A 17,477-nucleotide genomic window follows, 5' to 3' on the forward strand; every position below is an offset into this window, starting at 1 on the left:
GACCTGGCCTAATAGCAGGAATGTTGTCTCAGTGATATCCCTCAAGAAGTAAAATAAAGCAAATGGTGGTGTACTTTTCTACAGAGGTAACTTAAACACTGCACCAATATATTCTTTATCTTCCTCAGAAGGAAATCAGAAGGCAGCAGGAGGTACAACAGTACTATTGACTTGATAGGAGGAGATTAAGAATCCTGATAAATCCCTGTCACACATCAGAACACCTGTTCATATATTTCCAAAGCAGGTGCATTTTTATACTCAAAATAAAAGCACTTCATTTTTTTTTTTCTAAAAATCATCCAGAAAGAGGGGAATAAAGAACCCAGAACAAAAATGGAAATGACCACAGAATTCATAATTTTCAGGGCACTGTTTGTTAGCTACCATTCAGAATATGCACACTTGCATTGTACGAATATGTCAAACACTAAACAGTTGTTCATGAGCAGAACTTGAGGGAATCACTATTCCCCAGGCTTGCAATGGTAGTGATTATGATACTATATGGAAATCTTAAGGCTCTATAGAAGTCCTCTACTTATCCTATTCCCTTTGAAAACTTCTCCGCAATTTCTTAATACATATAACCTCCATCATTTACTGGTTGATTTTCCACAATCAATTGTAATTTTCACTTTCAAATTGCTTATACATTTTTTTAATTTGCTTTTTGTTCCTGAAGACATACCAATACATTTAAAGTTCATAAAAAAATAAAAAATAAAAAAGGCAAAATCTCTTTTGATTTAGTATAGTACTGAAGCTTAAGAATGGCCTTAGGAAAAACAAAACAAAGCAAACAAACAAAAAAAAAGGAAAAAAAAAAAAAGGACGATGCCTGAGACAAGTAAAGATGAGAATAAACAGAGCAATTGACTTGTGAAAGCCACCTTAAAATTGGTATGTCATTCAGAACTCTTCAGCACAAGGGCTCTTACTCCATTTTCTTAGAGTTTGCTTACTTACACCATTCACTTTGAAAGCAGAGGAGTTTCTGCTTTTGCGTTGCATTTTGTTTTTGCCTTAGCTATTCTGATAAAATGCATGGTGATATACTGTAAGGTGAACCATTCAATCTATCTTAAAGAAGAAACAAAGAAATAATACCTATGGTATGATGTTATTTAATTTATATCATTCCAGTGACATGATTTATAGTACAGACCTACAAACACTGTAGCAGAGAAAGTGGCAAAGGATGCCAGGGAGTCAGGAACCAGATGAGGATGGCATCTTCTTAACCTCTCAGTTCTGTGCTGAGGCTAACATGTCATGTAACCACACATTCAGCATCTGCACGGTTTATAAGCCTCCTATCTTCCTAATAAATATTACAGAATTCTTAAAAAATTACATATTCAGGAAAATTTTAGGCATATATCTTCATAAGGTAGAGTCATTATGAAGGCACCCATCACCCATCTCAAAACTAACCACAAGGAAAGCAGAAAATTTAGATTGAAGATTCATTTTAAATAAATAACATCAGAATATATTAAAAGAGTTAAAAGACATTGCTAAAGGTTCATTGGAACAGACAGTTAACTTTCACTAGATAAGCTTACATGAAAAACAGACCCAGAGTCACTCTGAAAGCTTGTTTTTTGATACTAGTTGATCTCTTAAATTATATCATTTATACTAGCCACTTCTCTTGTATTTTTAAATTGTTGTGGATAAATGCTACTGCTATCTTATCCATCAATATTGAAAATGTTTGTCATTTAACTGAGCAACTCAATAGAATATATTGCTTTTAATCTCATATTTCTTATGTAGAGTAACCCTCTTTACAGTTGCAAATACACACATTCTTTATCTCATGTTCTTTAGCAAAAAAGCATATTATAACTGACTGGTCATGGCTATCTATTAATGTCATGTGATATAGTTTGGCATTGCTGTGGAATACAGCATTATTTGAAAATATAACAGCTATACAGCTATGGTACAGTCATTAATGCAATGTTTCTTTTTAGAAGAGCTTGCTTTATGGTATACAAACGTTTTTGTATTAATGAGCTACCCGACAAAATCACAGCATATAATCTAGTAGAAAGCATATTTATCCAAGGTTTCTGATCCCTTAAGCCTCACAGTTCTGACATTTCTGATGGCATTGAAAATAATTTTTGAATAATTTTTTTTTTCTGCTACTGCATTTATTATTACTCCAATATACAAACATTTCCATGAATACTGTTATTATCTGTCTGTGTTCACTTCTGGTGTACAAGCCACCTGGCTTCTGTATTTTAGATCAACTTCTGTCTCTTTGCCCAATAACAATCATCCAAGACATTCAAGTAAATGGTTTCCACATGCATATATACTACAAGATTAGTCTGCTCTGCAGGATAACTTGAGATACTGCTTTACCATGATGTTGATCTGTGTCTGGATTACTTCAGTTCAGCCAGACATTGTCTCTGAATCCAAAATCTGTATGCATATTACTCATAAAAAATTTTAGATAATTCAAAACACATCATTGATTTATCATGCATCAGGGTTCATTTTTAGAACCACCCTAACTACAGAAAACAATATTTCTTCTTTCTCCATTTGTATTTGATTAGATATGCAAAGCTATATACTTTTATTGTTCATTATCCTTCTACAATACTCTTCTCCCACAAATTCTGATCATGTTAGAGGTAACACAGATAGGATATTTTATGAAATGTGTGCTAGTTCTAAAACTTCATAAACTGTGAAAGAAATAACCATACTTAAAATGACATGTCTTCCAAATACTAATAAACAAAGTATTAAAAATATAAAGTCTAGGACCCCTAGTGCACTTTCACACAGCAGATTTATTTCCTTGAATTATATTTACTTGAAATAATAAAGCATAAAATACATTCACAAGGATAAGACAGCATTCTAAACAACTCTAAGTATGAAACTGACAGACATGTAAATGACTGAAATGTAATGGTTAAGAGACAAAATCTCCTACCTGTTTGCTTTCTTCCATATCAGATTCACTGCTAAATTCTTCCGTATTTAAATTTTCAAAGTCCGATTCTCCAACAGCAATTGGTACTGTCACAGTGAGTCCTGGGTTGTTTATGAATGACATGTAATCATTTTCATCAATTGCATATTTTTCCACACTGCTGCCTGTGCCTACACCACTGGTGGTTCCATTTCCATCCTTAAGATAATTCAGATCTTTGCTTATTTCAACAGCAGTGTGATTGGAAATGCAGCTGTCCTTCTTCTTGTTTAGCTCTTCAAGTGCTTTGATTTCTTCCAAAGCTTTCTGTTTTCTAACAAAGGCTTTTTGGATGAACTCCTGTATCTTTTTTTTAATATAATCTATTCCCTTCTGAATTCTTGCCACAGCAATCTGGAGGTTGTTCATTTCATTATCATCATCGGTAGCAGCAAGGTTGTCTGAACTAAATGAGCTCAGCAGCAAGGCCAGAAACAGGTTCAATACCTAAAAGATGAGAGAATACAGCTATATAGTAAATAAATACATATAAGAAGTTTGTATTTTTATAGGATACTGACAAAAAGCACACATTATTTTGAAGAACAACATTCACTAATTTTAGATAACCATATAGTACTTCGCATTACAAAACCTCTCCTTACTGGTTTTGGACAATATTCATTCAAGATGTAAACACACTAGCTAATACCTAAACATTTTTGACTTTTTGATTTTCTTTTTTGAAGTAGCATTGTTGTTTGGACTGTAAAATAATAATAACAAAAAAGTTACAAAAATTCTAGCTATAGATATCCCATCAGAGGTTTGAAAAACTTCTGTCTAAATCTTGTATTGGAATCACATGGAATTCAAGTAGAATTGAATAAGCATCAAGCATCATCCTATAAAGTTAGATTCTATAAGTTTCTATGATACAGATATTTTAGAAACTTAACATCAGTTAATGCTATACTAACCTACTTATACTTTCTAACTACTATTTGGAAGATTATACCATAAGACTGTGAATTTCTATTAATTCTGGGCTTGTCTCTTAAATTCTATAAACCTTGCCATAACAGGGTAAAAGTAATATTTTAAAATGACTTAATGAAAATAGTAAGTATTGCCTGAGAACTTCATCGAATCCAAATTCAAACATCATTATTGTTGTTTTAATGTAATCTCCTATATACAATAGTTATTGCTCTACAGCTTACAAGCAATGAATCATTTCATACTTGCAGTCTAATATACAACAATCTGGTATAAAATCACACTATTTGATGGGATGGGTTTGGAAATTTTTTAAAAGACTGCAATGCAGTCTTTCCTATGTTTGGACTAAGTGGAGGCCATGAGGCATCAGACATTGTTATCACATGGCAAAATGGCAGCCTATGTCCTAGTCAACTTTCTTCCAACAAAGAAAAATGCTGGATTTAAACTTTGTTCTCTGTCATACTGGTGTAATTTCAAGATACGAAAAAAGAAAAACTGTGACCAGACATAAAACCCTCAAATCCTATCTGAGATAAACTTCCCCTTAAAGAAATGTCTAAGAGCTTTCATTTTTACTCTATACAATATTTAATTCTGGAGACTTTCACAATTCCAGACCCCTCGCCCCAACCCCCCCCCCAAAAAAAAAACCAACACAACAACAACAACAACAACAAATCTCACCCTGGAGGTAAATAAGTATTTGGAAGAAAGAGGAGACAATATGAACCTGAAACAGTACTTACATGCAGAAATTAATGCTGAAAAAATAGTGGAGCAGGTTACTGATCATAAATAACTTCCTCAGTCTCTGCACATTTCTGCTGAGCTTCTGTTAAGATCGCAAGGTTGTGTAAACAACCAAGACATAAACATTTTTATAATTTATTAGAATATATAAAATTCTATTTTATAAGAAAAAACATTAAAATCAATCACTAAAAGAAGAGAATTTTGATGAGCAATGAAATATAATTTCTAGGCATCTCAGGATGAACTGTAGATATTAATAGTAAAAGAAATTTTAAAACATAAATGGTACATTCCAATTATCCTGGTTTCTGAGTTTTCACAGTGATATATATCAACTGAACATTTGACATGTTAACTTGTAAGCTTGAATTAATTTTTTTTCTATAAAATTTATTCTATAATTTTGAATTCAAAACTTTCATTTTTAGCATGGAAGCCCCAATCAGTCTGTAGATATTTGGGTTTTGATTTTTACCTCTAAGCAGGCCAGAAAGTTAAGTACTTAAGTTAAAGATTCACTATTATAATTTATTTTCATTAAGTCATACAATTAGTGCCAGAATTATGTGTAACGAGTGTAAGAAAGTCCATTAGATTTTTTTTTTTTTTTAAATCTTCAAACAGGAAGCTGCCCATGAGCTGGTGCAGCATAATCTTTGTTACTTAAAGAGTAGTTTAGATGCCATCTGAATTTCAACAGCATATTTAAATTAGCTCTAACACTCCCTTAATAGAGTATTTTGTGGAAATTTTGGTGTATTTCTAAATTCCTGAAATTGTAAAAGTGTAAAAGTAAAGTGTAAAAGTAAAGTGTACTTCAATGTATGGAAATAAGTGAAAAGGTGGAGAAGGGAAACATCTTTTTCACCAAAAATCTAGCACATGTAGATGTTTCTTCGTTTTCCTTTTTTTTTTTTTTTTCCTTCCAAACAGAAGCACAACAAATATTCTCCTTTGTCAGGTGGGTGTAAGCTATATACATTTTTCCATCAGAATTCAAAAGTGTTTATCACCTACCACTAGGTTTCCAATCACCATGACCAGCATGAAAACAATAAGGCACATGGTTTGGCCAGCAACCTCCATGCAGTCCCACATAGTTTCTATCCATTCTCCACACAACACTCGGAACACAATCAAGAAGGAGTGGAAAAAGTCATGCATGTGCCAGCGTGGAAGCACACAGTCACTGGAGATCTTGCAGACACATTCCTTGTAGCTTTTCCCAAACAGCTGCATTCCAACCACAGCAAAAATGAACACAATGATGGCCAGCACCAGGGTCAAATTCCCCAAAGCCCCCACTGAGTTGCCAATAATCTTAATGAGCATATTTAGAGTTGGCCAAGATTTTGCCAACTTAAAAACTCGAAGCTGAAAAACAAAAATGCAGAGGAATCATTAGTGTTAGTTATACTGCAGTTCTGAATGTGCCATTCTTTATGAAAGTACTGATTTGCAAAAAACTTCTTTTATTACGTTAGTTAAACATACTTTCTTTGGCTGTTGTTTATCAATGTTCTGTAAATTTAGAACCTATGGAGACAGCTCGCAATTTAAGTTGACCATTTTTTAGGAAATTCTAATAGTTGTGTAATCCTTGAGAAGAATATAATACAGTACACGGTGAATGCATAATTTCTGCCTTACATTATTTTCCCACATTGTAGCATTTTTACGTCATTTTCTAAAAAGTTCTATAAGCATGAAGTGCTGTAGAGTGTTTGGTCCTATTAGCATATCTGATTCTCCTTGAAAATGCTTGCATTCCTACTCTGCACTAAGTTTTCCCTGAGGATTCAGTTCAGCAAACTTTGTAAATGAACTGAGATTCACTTGTTGAGATGTCACACAGGAGAGCCAATAGTTTTCCCTGCTGTTCCTGACATTTGGTGCCAAACACTTCAGGCCAAACTCCTAAGGTCATTCACAGGTATAGTAGTTATTCTTCCTGAGAGTTTTCCAGAGATTTTGTTTTTTGGAGAGCTTCTACTTCATGATGTCTACACTGTGCTGTACTGAAATATGGACTACAGTCTTCATTTCTTATGTCATTTTATGTATCAGAAGCCAAATGTGAACATTTGAAAACCAACATTAATAATTTTATTGCTTCTAAAATCATTCTAGAACGAAATAAGACTAATACCCATGCCTAAAAAATCTCTTGTGGGTGGCAGTTTATTCTACTAACTTATATACACGTGCGTTCTAGATAATCACATGTGAACAACGAGAAGCTAGATCTAAGGTGTTTATCAGAACATATGTTTCTGTAGACTAATTTTTTCTTCACAACGGACAATATTATTTTAATGGAAAGCAGGGAGCATGGAGTTTGGTACTTCCCTAAACCATAGTGTTCAGCATTTCATCTTAGCAACACATACAGAAAAGGAATGTATTTTGTGTTTATATCACATTTCAGTATTTTTAAACGTCCACTCACAGATGATTACTGCATCAAGTAACATACAGAAGTTCGTACTTTCTGTGTTACCTCTACTACTCCCTCTTTGCTGGCTTAATCCTACGTTTCCCTCAGCACTACATTAGGTCTTACAGGCTCACATAGGACAATTTTTAATGCAACAATTTGATGTTGGTATTGAGATGTCCATTCAGATCATACTCACTGATTTAAAAATAGTATTCAGTGACCAAACTATGGTATGTGAAGTTGGGTACCATGGCAACTGGTGCTAGTAAACCAAGTAACTACTGCCTGCTCTATGTATTCAGAAATAACAGATTTTCAGGTAATGTAATAAATATTAGTAACACAGACTTTTAAATCATGACTCTTGCACCTCCAGAAAACATAACTATAAATTAGTTGCTTTAAAAGAGATATTTCTAGTAGAAGCTCAACAATATTTCAATTTAAGTATTCTTATCCAAAAGTCACACTGTTAGGGCTTGATTATATCTGATGGTGTTACTAAATGTTTATTCTCAGTGCCCATTAAAATAAATGTTCTGAAGTGAGGACTTCATACTTAGTGGCTTTATGGAGAACACAAAGTAATGTTCACAATAGGACTAAAAAGGACTAAAAATTTAAGGATTCTTTATGCTGGTACAAATATGCATGTTTTTTGTAGTTATTCAGCTTTGATTAATCTTAATCAGTATAATGAAGAATTTCAAAATTTCAAAAGTGTCTTATGATGGCAAAGGATATCAGTACAATTGGATATTGATAGGATAATTTGATATCAAAGAATAATAGACAAACACTTGAAACTTGTACATATACAATTTGTAAATTAGGCATTTATGAATAAACGTGTGAGCCATTTAATTACAAAATATATCTTTACAATACTGGTAATTAATACATACATCAGCACAACTTTTTGAGTGACACAATTGCATGCAAATATTTAATTATCATAGTATTTACCAATCTGAATGACCGAAGAACTGATAATCCTTCAACATTTGCAAGGCCAAGTTCCATTAAACTAAGGCTTACGATAATACCATCAAAAATATTCCAGCCTTCTTGGAAATAATAATAAGGGTCCATAGCAATTATCTTTAATACCATTTCTGCTGTGAATATCCCAGTGAATACCTAAAATAAAATTATTTGGTTGAGTTGTTATGAGAAACATATATATCTACACACATTTTTGTAATCCAGCTTGAATTCTGTTACCTGTTCCTTATACCTGTTACTATATAAAACAGGTGATTGTTATTTCTAAATAGCATCTAAGTATTTCTGCACTGAAAACTGGTAATTAAAAGCAAATAACCAAATCAGGACAGATAGAGGAGGGCAGAAGATAAATCTCTAAAAAATTATTCGCCAGTGAGCAGCTCAGCTCTAGTTCATCAACTAAAATGCTTTATCATCCAGAAGCTTATTTGATATGATCTAGTGTTTTTAGCCTTGTTTCTAGAGGATAATCCCAGTAAAATAAAACAAGATGGCAGTAATGTGTGTCCTTTCTCATGGTCTAAACAGAAGTGTTAGGAGAGACTCTCTGAGGTCAGGTTCTCTAAGGTCTCTCTTTTAGCTCAAAGTGTATGGGTGGAATAGAGGGCTGGAATTTCTTGAACTGGGATTTTGTAAGGATATAGAAGATCCAAGAATACATATGATTCTGTGTGATAGCTATTTCTTTGCATGAAAAGAATTATATGGTGGTAATGTTATTTGAAATATCTGGAAGTGCCAAATGTGAAATGATTAATGTTCCTCAGTTTTTGAAAGTCCGTAATTTAACCCAGCATCTTGCTTGCAATGAGTAGTGATCAGTGGTTTGTGCAGCATAATAAAGAAGTTTGGGGGCATAACGCAAAACCACTAGAAACATATGAATACTCTGCACAACACTCAAAGGATATCCTATGTGATCCACCATCTACTAAAGTATGCTGATGTGCCCTGCAATTGCCTTCTGATAGTTCTTTTTCCAGCTTGTTCTCAGTCTTTCCACAGCAAGTTTTATGGAAGCAAAGCTAAGTTTTTACATACACTATGTGTGTGAACATAACTACTAGAACTATGATTAGCTTTTATTTTAAGAATATTAGGGGATGGTACATAATGCTGTGGAAACATTCACTGTTGTCAGTGAGAAACACTAGACTATTAAATTAAGATATGAGAGGTATTACTGTATAATCAGAACCATGTAACAGGTATTTCTATGTGTAGTAAAGAGAATGCAATAAAGATAATTCTTAACAAACTCTAATAATATTTAAAATAATTGAAAAAATAATTAACAAAAGCATTTAATGTAAAAATATTTCTTCCACACCTATGCCATTCACAAATAAATTTTTCTCTTGAGCATAACTGCATCCTCAAATACACAGAAGTGGGGCATTTTAGCAGAACTAAACTCAAATTTTCTTGTAATTACTTAGGAGTTTTGTATACCGAATGAATTATCAAAATATTGTATACCGAATTAATATTATCAAAAGGAATCACTGCATTTTAGAACTATTGCTTTCTTGTTAAAATGCTACACAAAGGCCCAGTCATATTTGTCATATTTAATTTATCCTCAAACAGACTGTGATGTCACCAGTGAACAGTAAATTAACATATTTTGAATGCAAATTACAAAACTAAGGTTAATAGATTAACACAGTGAGGAACAGAGAACTTAATTGAAATCAGCAAGAACAGTATTTACTGCATATATGTAGTCCTAATTAAGGATACCGGATTGTTACAAAGGTAGTTAAAAATATGATTGTTGCTAGCTTTGAGTTAAAAAAAAAAAAAGAGGAAAATGCATAAAACCTTAAAACCTCATAAGCGTAAATGGGTAGAGAGAGATCATTCTAACATCAGCATGATAGACCAATGCATTAAAATGCAATATTAGATAATCTGTGATCAACATAAGATTATGCCAGTGATTAAATCTTTGTCCAGGAGAAAGGAAACTGTAATTTATACAAGAACACTTAGGCAGTAAGTTTATTTTTTGTTCTGTTTTATGAAAAAGTCATAGGAGTATGTATTATCAGTACATATAAGGAAGATATTTAGACTTTAAAACATACTCTGATTGAGAAATCCATTACTGCTCCATTTAAATGTTAGCAGACTTTTCAAAACTATTCTTTTTTTGTGATTAGTCCAAAAGACTCTGTTGGTTTGTGTTTTCAGGACTGCATGCTGTGGGAATCAATCCAGACCTCTCCTGTGTAAACTATTGGTAGTTATGTGAGCTGGCAAAAATTAAAAATGTATGAGTCCTCTCTAGAAACCAACACTTGCAAGGTTCATTCCTCTGTTTCCTGAGCATCAGAAGCAAATATAGAGAAACAGACAATAACATTTAAGTGGGATGCCACATTTAGGTATCTGCTCAGAAAAGTAACTGAATCAAATTAAATCTCCAGATCAGGTTAAAACCAGAAATCACATCACTAATAGACTTACAAATGCAAGGTAATTTTTATTAGAAAATAAATAATAATCTCCTTGCTTATAAAGTATTTTTAGTTACCTAAAGTGGCAATGACTTACTGCTAATAAGTCATACTAATGCCTTTCTTGGAAAAGCACTTTCACTGTAATATAACTGAAAAAAAAAAAAACAGAGAGAAATTCTGAAATCTGAATATTTCATCAATTTCTTACAGAAAAAAATATTTTCTGTAAGGGAATATCATCCTCCAAAGACAAATCCCAAAGCAGACCTCAAGAAAACTGACAGATAAAGACTACATTTCCAAACATATTCAGTTATTTCATTACAGTAGTTACAAAATAGATTCATGAAAGTTGAAGGCACCAGTAAACTCACTTTGTCTAGGAAAATCATAAATACAGTTTCTAAACTGATTATTAAAAAAAAAAAAAAAGTGGAATAAATTTAAGACCAATGCAATGCATTTACACGTTTCTTCTTTTAGGAAAGGGTACTTTTACACCAAGAACTGTATGACAAACATAAACTTACCAGGTTGCCCACAGAAAGGACACTGCTAAACTGTTCTGTCATTGGGTAATGTTCCATGGCCATAAACAAGGTGTTTAAAACAATGCAAATAGTTATAGCAAGATCGACAAATGGATCCATCACTACTAAATTGACAACGTGTTTTACTTTTAACCATGGACTCCAGCAATCCCAGATCAAGAAAGTATTTGCAAATCTGTACCAGCATGGGGGGCATTTCTGTCTGGATTCTTCAAGCTCTGAAAAAAAATAGAAAAAAATATTTCAATTATAATCTCTGAATCACTGGAAGTTCTTATTTAAAATATGGAAAAAGATTAAGTCATTCAAATAAACAGCTCACACCAACTGGAATTTCTGTCACCTAAGTGTAGCCATCTTAAAGTTAAACAAATAATCTATCTAACCTTCTCTACAATCAATGGACAGTGGCAGTTATCTCTAAAGAGTGAATCATCTCAGATGCCTATCTTAAGAGGGAAACATGTCTCTCATTTTCCCATGGCAGCGTGGAAAACCAAGAAATCTAGTTTAGGCTAGTTAACTTGCTTATGGACAGGTGTTTTAGTTTTGGATTGTAAAAGTTAACATTATGCCCCCATCAATGGACACGTTGAAGCTTGTATAAGCTTCATAAACTACAACATTTTTGTGTTAAGTATATAACATGCATACATATTTTGATTTGAGCTACTAAAAGTATTGTTCTTGCTACTACCACAACTATAACATAATATTTATATGACTCTTTCAGTGCACATACTTAGCACTGTTTACTTATATCAATATTATTAATATAAATAATGCCCATCTTCCTATTTTAAAATGTCATATATTTGCAGTATGTCTATCAATTCAGAAACAGAACAATATTAGTATTGGTGGAACAGCTCTGTTCTCAACTAGAAACTTTACAAACTTTTTTTCATTGAAATGAACAAGTGCTCCCACGACATCAAAGGCAGAAAAGGGTATCAGTACGTAGTGAAAGTCTTCTATCTTTATAAACCATAACAAAGATAGTGTTTCCGAAAGAATATGAGGATTAGCTGGAACAATCATAGTTCTGAAAATAGAACACTGAGAAGTGGGATGGGACTGGCATTGGACAGTGGCTTCACATTGGACTCTGAGTTGACATGGAATATCACATTGCTTGCACTCAGCAGCTTCTGGAATAATAGAAACCAGATGTGGGCAGGAAATGGCTATCAGGACAATATAGTTTCCATTGATTTTTTTTTTTTTTTTTTTACAGCCAGAAGAATGGAAGAGCAAGCTCTATTCAGCTAGAGGAAAAGAAAATACCTTTCAAGGAGATATCCTTGCTAACTGGGAGTAGGACCAAGACTTTGCATACTGAGAATCAAGGAGGTCCCAACAGTTCACGCTTGCACTAAAATAGGAAGGTATATTCAGGAAGGTACGTGTTTGTAAGAATGGCTTGTGAATAGTTTCAGAGAAAAGTCTTGTATTTCTGACTACAAGTACTTTGGGATCTATTTGTTTATCTGTGAGACAAAGTACTTAAGAACTCACTTAAAATATTTACATTTAAATTTGGGCTTAAAGTAACCTTAGGAACACTGTAAATTTTCTTAGGAATTTCTTGTCCTTTTAGAATATGAGTAGTAGGATATCTGCAACTTCCCCTATAGGAATTTATACTGGATTCATCTGCTTATCCTTTCATCTTATAAAAAGTATTTTCATAGCATATATATGAATTATAAGTGAACTCAATTTTCATTAAATAAGCAAATCAATTCCAACAGTGTATGTGTGTAGTTAACAGAAATTTAATGAACTGTTTATTTGAATGTATCAAATACCTTCCATTGTATTTGTCAGTATACTGGCTATACTCATTGCTCTTTGTCTCGCAGCAGAATCTTCCAGCATTTCCATTGAAATTTGATAAGAACTCAGTCTTCTTTTTCTTATTTCTGTTTCTGTAGTGGTGCCCTGTAAATGAAATACTGAGGAATTAAACCATCCTCTTCAACAGCCAATTAAAATTTACTGCATAAATGTGTAGTGACAATTAAAGTCAGCTCTGCGTAGCATGTTAGGCCTTTCTTACACACTGAAGATTTCTGTCCTTGTAGGAATTTCTTATTGAGGAACTTGGTGGAAATTTTATCTGATGCTACAAATAATCAACAGTAGGACACATTACCAAACCAATGTGAAAGCAAAGACAGTTCTCATTTAAGTGACTAAGTGAACAAGACGTTTGCTAGATATCTTTTTGCTAGTGATTATTATTATTCTTTCGTGAAAAAGTGATCAGAGTTGAACGCTGTTTTTTTTTTTTTTTTTGCCGGTTCCAATTTAAAAGTGAGAAACATGCCACTACTTTGTAGCATGTAGGTGTTCTTACAGTTGCTTTGCTTTGCTTCTGGAGTGTGGACCACAGGAATAATGTTAAAAAGTTCCTAAATCTTGGTTCTTGCTTTACCACCAATTCTGTCTATCACACAAACCACTCAGGTTTTTTTCATTATTCTGTCCCCATCCAGAAGAAAAAGAATAAAGCTTGCAGAACTCAAGGGATTTCAAGGTTATCGTAGGGTGAAGATGAAAAGCCATTTTGGAGTATTTATTAGCATTTCTTTAGTGAAGACTCTTGACTTAAATGACTAAATCTTTTTAAAGCAAATGTATTTCTGATATAGAACTATATATTCATAATCTTTAAGCTAATTTGATTAAATTTATGGTATGAAACTCTATATCAAGATAGGAGAGAAAACAAAACAAAAATAAATGTATGACAGTCATAATGAAATCTCCACACTTATTTATAAAAGAAATATTTTTTCAGATTAAATACAGTGCTATTACAGCCACCAAAATACCATACTGAATCCATATTAAAATATTTTATATGAAAAAGCTTGCTTTTTTTTTGAAATTTTAAAAGAACAACTTAGCTTATAAAAGTAAATTTGTCCTGAAATGTAATGTAGCTGCAAAGATACATAGTAATTGTACATTTCTCATGAAAATTAGAACAAAAGTTTCTTTGAGACACATTCAATAAGGGAAATTTCTAGCTATCTTTCTAACTATCATGGAAGTAGTAACTGCATTCTGTTGCGTTTTATGGGTGTTTTCCAATACATATTTCTAAGTTATATTCTTAGTTATACATCAAATGCCTCCCTTTGAAGTTGAGTCAAACTATGTACTAATTGTCAAATTTATTTTATATTTTTTGCTCTCCATGTGCAGATCTCTTGCTGAAGGCAAGGCAAATATAATACTGTAGTGAGGGTCAGACATAGGAGCTTGAGGACGTTTTTACCCTTATGTCCTGTTATTTAAAAACTATTGCAAGTTATTTCTCACAGCTGTAAGAAATGATAAGGCATGCAGAGGTGAACAGTAAGAAAAATTCTGTGCCTGAACCAAACTGTAGTAATTGCTGGTTTACTTATAATTACCTCTGGTAGAAGCTGTCCAGTAGGTGAAGTTAGTGTTGAAGGTCCTCCAACCAAGGAAACTACTCCATTGCAATCTACAGTGCTGTGCATCTTCCCATTAGCTGGAAGGGCTGGTACCATTCTGGATGACATACTAGCCTGACTAATATTACTGTTGCGCCGTTCTCCATGCCGATTTGGAACAAAGAGAGAATCTCTTCTGCTTTCATTGTCTTCAAGGGTACTGTGTTCATCATCAGCAAAGTCATTTTCTGATCCTATATCCTTTGCACGACCTCTGAAACTGAAAATGCTTGTTTTGCTGTTGCGCCTTGGTGAGAACAGGGAACCACGGATGCTTAGCAAAGACTGCAAAAGATTTAAAAAGAAAACAAAACAAGACAGCATTAGAACTGAAGTTCTAAGATAGGGAAGTTCTTGGCTTTTTGAAGAAGAGTTACAGTGCTGAAGAGGAAGAATCATCATTTTTTTTCTTCAACTCTATCAGTGTGACCATTTGGGGAAGGTGCTTATTAGGGGACCTGAAGTACAAGGGAAATTTTAGTTTAATGGAACAGGACTGAGGAAAAGATGTGTAGGAGACATAAGCAAGGTTGGCAGTTTTGAGAAAAAAAATGCAGGGTGAATTCGTGTGGACCCATGAGTGTTCTGGAGAGAATTCTATCAAGGATCTCCAGGTATCTGACTTTTAATCCATCTTCTACTTAGGACAGAGCTGAAAAGTCATTTACTTTTCTTCCTTTCTTCATCCTTTGGACTCCTAGGGATTCCAACTGATCAGAACTTGTCTGCCCTCTTCATAACAGTCTCAATAGTATTGGAACAACATAAGCAATCCTGTACAACTGAACACAGAGGCAACAGCTTGGGAAGCTCTAGAGGTACAGTGTGATCATGACTAGTAGCAGTCTTTTGCACACACTTAGTGCTATAGCAGGCTGCACATCTATCTACCTCTTGGTCATTAGGCAACTCAAAGCAAATATTCACCAGGGACACAGTTACCCCAAGATATCCTCTTACAAATGATAAAAATAAATCAGTGGTTGTTGGTAATTCATCTTTTAATTACAGTGGGAGCTGCTTAATGGAATGTACTTCTCCCTTGCTACATATTTTATTAACAGCATTCAAGAATAAATAAAATGAGTGCTAACTGTGGAAAAAAAAAAAAGAAACCTTGCACTAAGCTTTCTTGAACCCTGTCTCTGTATGAATCTTCATGTCTTGTTATGTTAAAGCTGGTTTCAGATGGTTCTGAATTTGTTCACTAGTTTTGCAGGTGAAAATGCTTATATGCACTAGCAGTGCTTTTTGTCCCGGAATAATTAAATTGAAAGTGAAAGCTACACAAAAGTATATAAAAGTCTATATTAATATTGAGAACCAAACACTCTAAATATATGCATACATCACCACATATGCATATATATGCATACTCAGATACTTATGTGCATACACATAATGCATGTGCTGAACATATACTGTTTATTGTAAATGGCACACAGGTGTTTTCCACTATGAGATGTAGTTTTCTGCTCTTACAGCTATGGCTACCCCAATTTTTAATAATTTGCGATGAAATTTTCTGTGCTGGCTGTCAGCCTCAGGCTGTTACTTGAAGAATATCAGCCAAATGGTTTTGCTAACCCATTTCTGTAAAGTTGGCTGGGAAGGAAAAAAAAAAAAAAAAGGAAAGGGGAAAGGGGAACGGGGAAAGGGGAAAGGGGAGAGGGGAGAGCTGTATTGCTTATGCCTAAAGATTTTTTTTTCCCCTTAGAAAAGCTCTAGTATTTATAGAGCATGACACTGAATTCTGACAAAGTGGTAAGCTAATTATTGCACAATTTGCCATTTCTTTGTACATATTTATATGTACATATAAATTTGCCATTTATTTGACCAACTTACAGTCCTTCAAAAAATCACATGCTTGTGAAGTTCTGGCTGACTAGTATTGCTACCCTTGTTTTTCAGAGAATGTTTCCATGGCCGCTATGTTTTTTGCGTTGTCCAGTCTTTCTGATATATGTTACCATGCTCTGAGCACAGCGAAATGGATCAGCCCCCTCAGGGATTTGGGAGGAGTAATGCCTGCTTTGAAAGTCCCTGATGGATTTGGACAAAAGATACAGGCCAAAATGGCTGCAATTCTAACAGATATAGAGGCAGAAAAATATATGACTTCATGCTCCTGGCAAGTAAGATCTGAAAGGAAAGCTTGGCTTTTCATGGAGGCTGTATCATTCATTCGCACACAGAGTAGTGTGCCAAAGGACAAAACCCCTACAGGGGCTGCCTGGGCAGATTATCTCCCTTTAACATTTTACCATCTTGCTTCATGCTTTGCCATCCTGTTTCACTTGGGAGCTAAGTGAATAGATAACCAGACAAACCAGACCTTCCTTTACTTGTTCTAGTGTCCATGATCCTTCCACTTAGGTAGCAGTTCAGTTTTGTTTTATTTATATGCAGGCAATGTTTGTCCCAAAACATTTTCACAATTGTAAAAACAATCACTTAGCCAATTTTAGATTCAATTAATTATCCTCATTTAGATTATTTGCATGATGCTAGTCTCTTTGTATTTTAAAATTGTAAATTACTTTTTTTTTTATTTAATTTTGGGTGATCACTTATTTGCTTCTTCAAGATGTCTCAAGATGAGCCATTTCCTGTCTATTATACTATTTTCTTGCTTTATTTCAAATCTAAGATATATAGAATATTTGTTTTCACTTTATTCTAATGGATTTTTATTCATTCTGCAACATGATTTCACATCTAATTTTAATATTATTGAAAGTCATTTCAAATGCCCTGCTTTCCTAAGCTTTCTTGTTAAGGTTCTATGAAAGTTGCATACTTCTTCATGACAGT

At 33.7% G+C, this 17,477-nt stretch overlaps 1 protein-coding gene across 2 annotated transcripts in view; it reads right to left on the minus strand.

The window, feature by feature from the left end:
* LOC310901353 (sodium channel protein type 2 subunit alpha-like) overlaps positions 1–17,477 on the minus strand; it is a 72,277-nt gene that overhangs the window by 27,086 nt on the left and 27,714 nt on the right. For both annotated transcript variants that reach the window (XM_083840717.1, XM_083840718.1), the window contains exons 14-19: positions 14,598–14,945; positions 12,981–13,113; positions 11,149–11,387; positions 8,112–8,285; positions 5,723–6,079; positions 2,969–3,454 (exon numbers count right to left, since the gene is read on the minus strand). In XM_083840717.1, coding sequence (XP_083696843.1) covers positions 2,969–3,454; positions 5,723–6,079; positions 8,112–8,285; positions 11,149–11,387; positions 12,981–13,113; positions 14,598–14,945 — 1,737 coding nt within the window. The remainder of the gene's footprint in view (positions 1–2,968; positions 3,455–5,722; positions 6,080–8,111; positions 8,286–11,148; positions 11,388–12,980; positions 13,114–14,597; positions 14,946–17,477) is intronic.

The sequence above is a fragment of the Anser anser genome (genome assembly GCF_964211835.1).
Source record: "Anser anser genome assembly, chromosome: 6".
NCBI lineage: Eukaryota > Metazoa > Chordata > Aves > Anseriformes > Anatidae > Anser > Anser anser.